The sequence below is a fragment of the Perkinsus marinus genome, assembly GCF_000006405.1.
Source record: "Perkinsus marinus ATCC 50983 genomic scaffold scf_1104296948034, whole genome shotgun sequence".
Taxonomy (NCBI): Eukaryota; Perkinsozoa; order Perkinsida; family Perkinsidae; genus Perkinsus; species Perkinsus marinus.
In genome coordinates this window covers 1-1,680 of record NW_003210346.1, presented here as the reverse complement: position 1 = coordinate 1,680, position 1,680 = coordinate 1, and the positions used below count along the sequence as shown (strand labels likewise).

Below are 1,680 nucleotides of genomic sequence, written 5' to 3'. Positions count from 1 at the left end.
GTGTCAGCTCCGGCCTCATAGGTCGCTCTGTATCGACGCGGGCAGAAGTATCTGAGGTGTGGTATGATTAGAAGAAAGGGGTCGTGATTCGAGAGTACACAACAGTGCTTGCTAGACAAAGACTGATAACCTCTGTTAGTCGATATAGCCAATCTCCGGAACGGTCGTAGGGAAGGTATCTTAGGTTCAAGCTGGTTAGATACGGATTAGGTTAGGAACAGTACCCGTCAAAAGGGATGATGGACCCTAGCCTGCAAACGCTGACTAGTGTATAGCATTCGAACATCTTCAGTGAAACTCCACTGACCGATTTGGACGTTTCTAAGAACCTTTCATTTGACCATACCAGCACTTTCTCAGCCTACCTATTTTCACTACTACCATTAAAAACGAGAACATACTTATCATAGAGCTGATCGTAAGGAGCACTGAAAAGTCCCAATCGGAGGAGACATAGAACAATACCAAGCCCACCAGGCAGAAGATACCCCAGAAGCGTATGTTGTCCTGAACAGTGTCACGCACAGTGAAGATTTTATACCCACCTAGCCACTACTACCATGTTGTTGGCCAGCCACATTTTGCGTTTCTCAGGATCCTGTAGCGTCGCGATGATACCCGTACTCATAGTAAATTTGAAGAGGACAGCTACTACAGAGGGATTACGAAAGACGGATTTGGAACTGCAAGTGGTAACAAGCCGCCATTACGTGTCCAAAACGCAAGATGCCGATGCAACCGCGCGCGCCATTGTGATCGATTAATTTTTTCGACTCATCTCTGCCGTTTTTCATTAGTGGAGAGTTGACTTCGACATTTCTCGCAGTTCCAAGGCTAGGATATGTTGCTGCAGGCTTAGCTGCAACTTCGTGATATTTTTCGAAGATCACTTTAGACGAATTTACAACATATTGGCCTTGTGTTGAGTATAACATTGGTATCAATAATATTAGGAAGGCAGTGGGACGTTGCCATATTATGACTGACCCAACATTGAGCCCTACCACACCAGCAAGTCGTAGGCCTTCTGATGGGGCCTCCGTGAAGCTGGACAGGAGCTCCTCTCCTAAGAACGCATCTTCTCCCAAGCAAGAACAACAGGATAAGAAGAAGGCTGCTGGGTGATACGGACGATCAGTGTCACCACCACTGTCACCATCACTTTTAGGGAGAGTTTCGTACGTAGAATGATGAGAATGTTCGAAAACTGGCCCGAGAAGCAGCAGGCAGTGGTAGGCCCTTCTTGATGTGGTCAGCCCCTGGTCACAACCTTCCAGGCCCTGGTCGCTGGTGAGGTCAGTGATGATGCCCTCGAACAGAAGACTTTAGCTATGCATCAATGGTTGTTGGGTGGTGAACTGCCCGAAACAATTATGGTAGGAAAAGTTGCATAAAATTATGCTCACGAGTAAGCCAGGTGATCTTTGGAGGTGATAAGGATAAGCGTTCGTTGTGGATATTAAGTGATAAGAAGAAGGCGGATATTCTCGAGAAGCTTCTCACTGGAGTTCCCCTAGGAGATAAGTAATACCAATTCTACTGCTACCGCTGTTACTCACGAACACCCTTTGCTCAACCGTAGGTTCACTATCCACTACGAAGTCCTCGACGGTGCCAGCGACGTTGCTGTATATGATAAGGTCTTTGGTAAGTTACTCGTGGTGGACGAGACTACTGATA

General features: G+C 46.8%; 2 protein-coding genes across 2 annotated transcripts; one reads left to right on the top strand and one right to left on the bottom strand.

Moving 5' to 3' along the window:
* Window positions 1–98: 98 nt before the first annotated feature.
* Window positions 99–628, bottom strand: Pmar_PMAR008324 (conserved hypothetical protein; the record flags this gene model as incomplete). Its single annotated transcript, XM_002779016.1, has 4 exons — window positions 99–179; window positions 225–321; window positions 366–507; window positions 560–628. Coding segments are annotated over 4 exons (389 nt in total), but the record flags the coding sequence as incomplete, so codon positions are not given.
* Window positions 629–978: 350 nt separating this feature from the next.
* Window positions 979–1,524, top strand: Pmar_PMAR008323 (hypothetical protein; the record flags this gene model as incomplete). The annotated part of the gene is made up of 4 exons (XM_002779015.1): window positions 979–1,121; window positions 1,169–1,232; window positions 1,257–1,376; window positions 1,418–1,524. Coding segments are annotated over 4 exons (434 nt in total), but the record flags the coding sequence as incomplete, so codon positions are not given.
* Window positions 1,525–1,680: the final 156 nt, after the last annotated feature.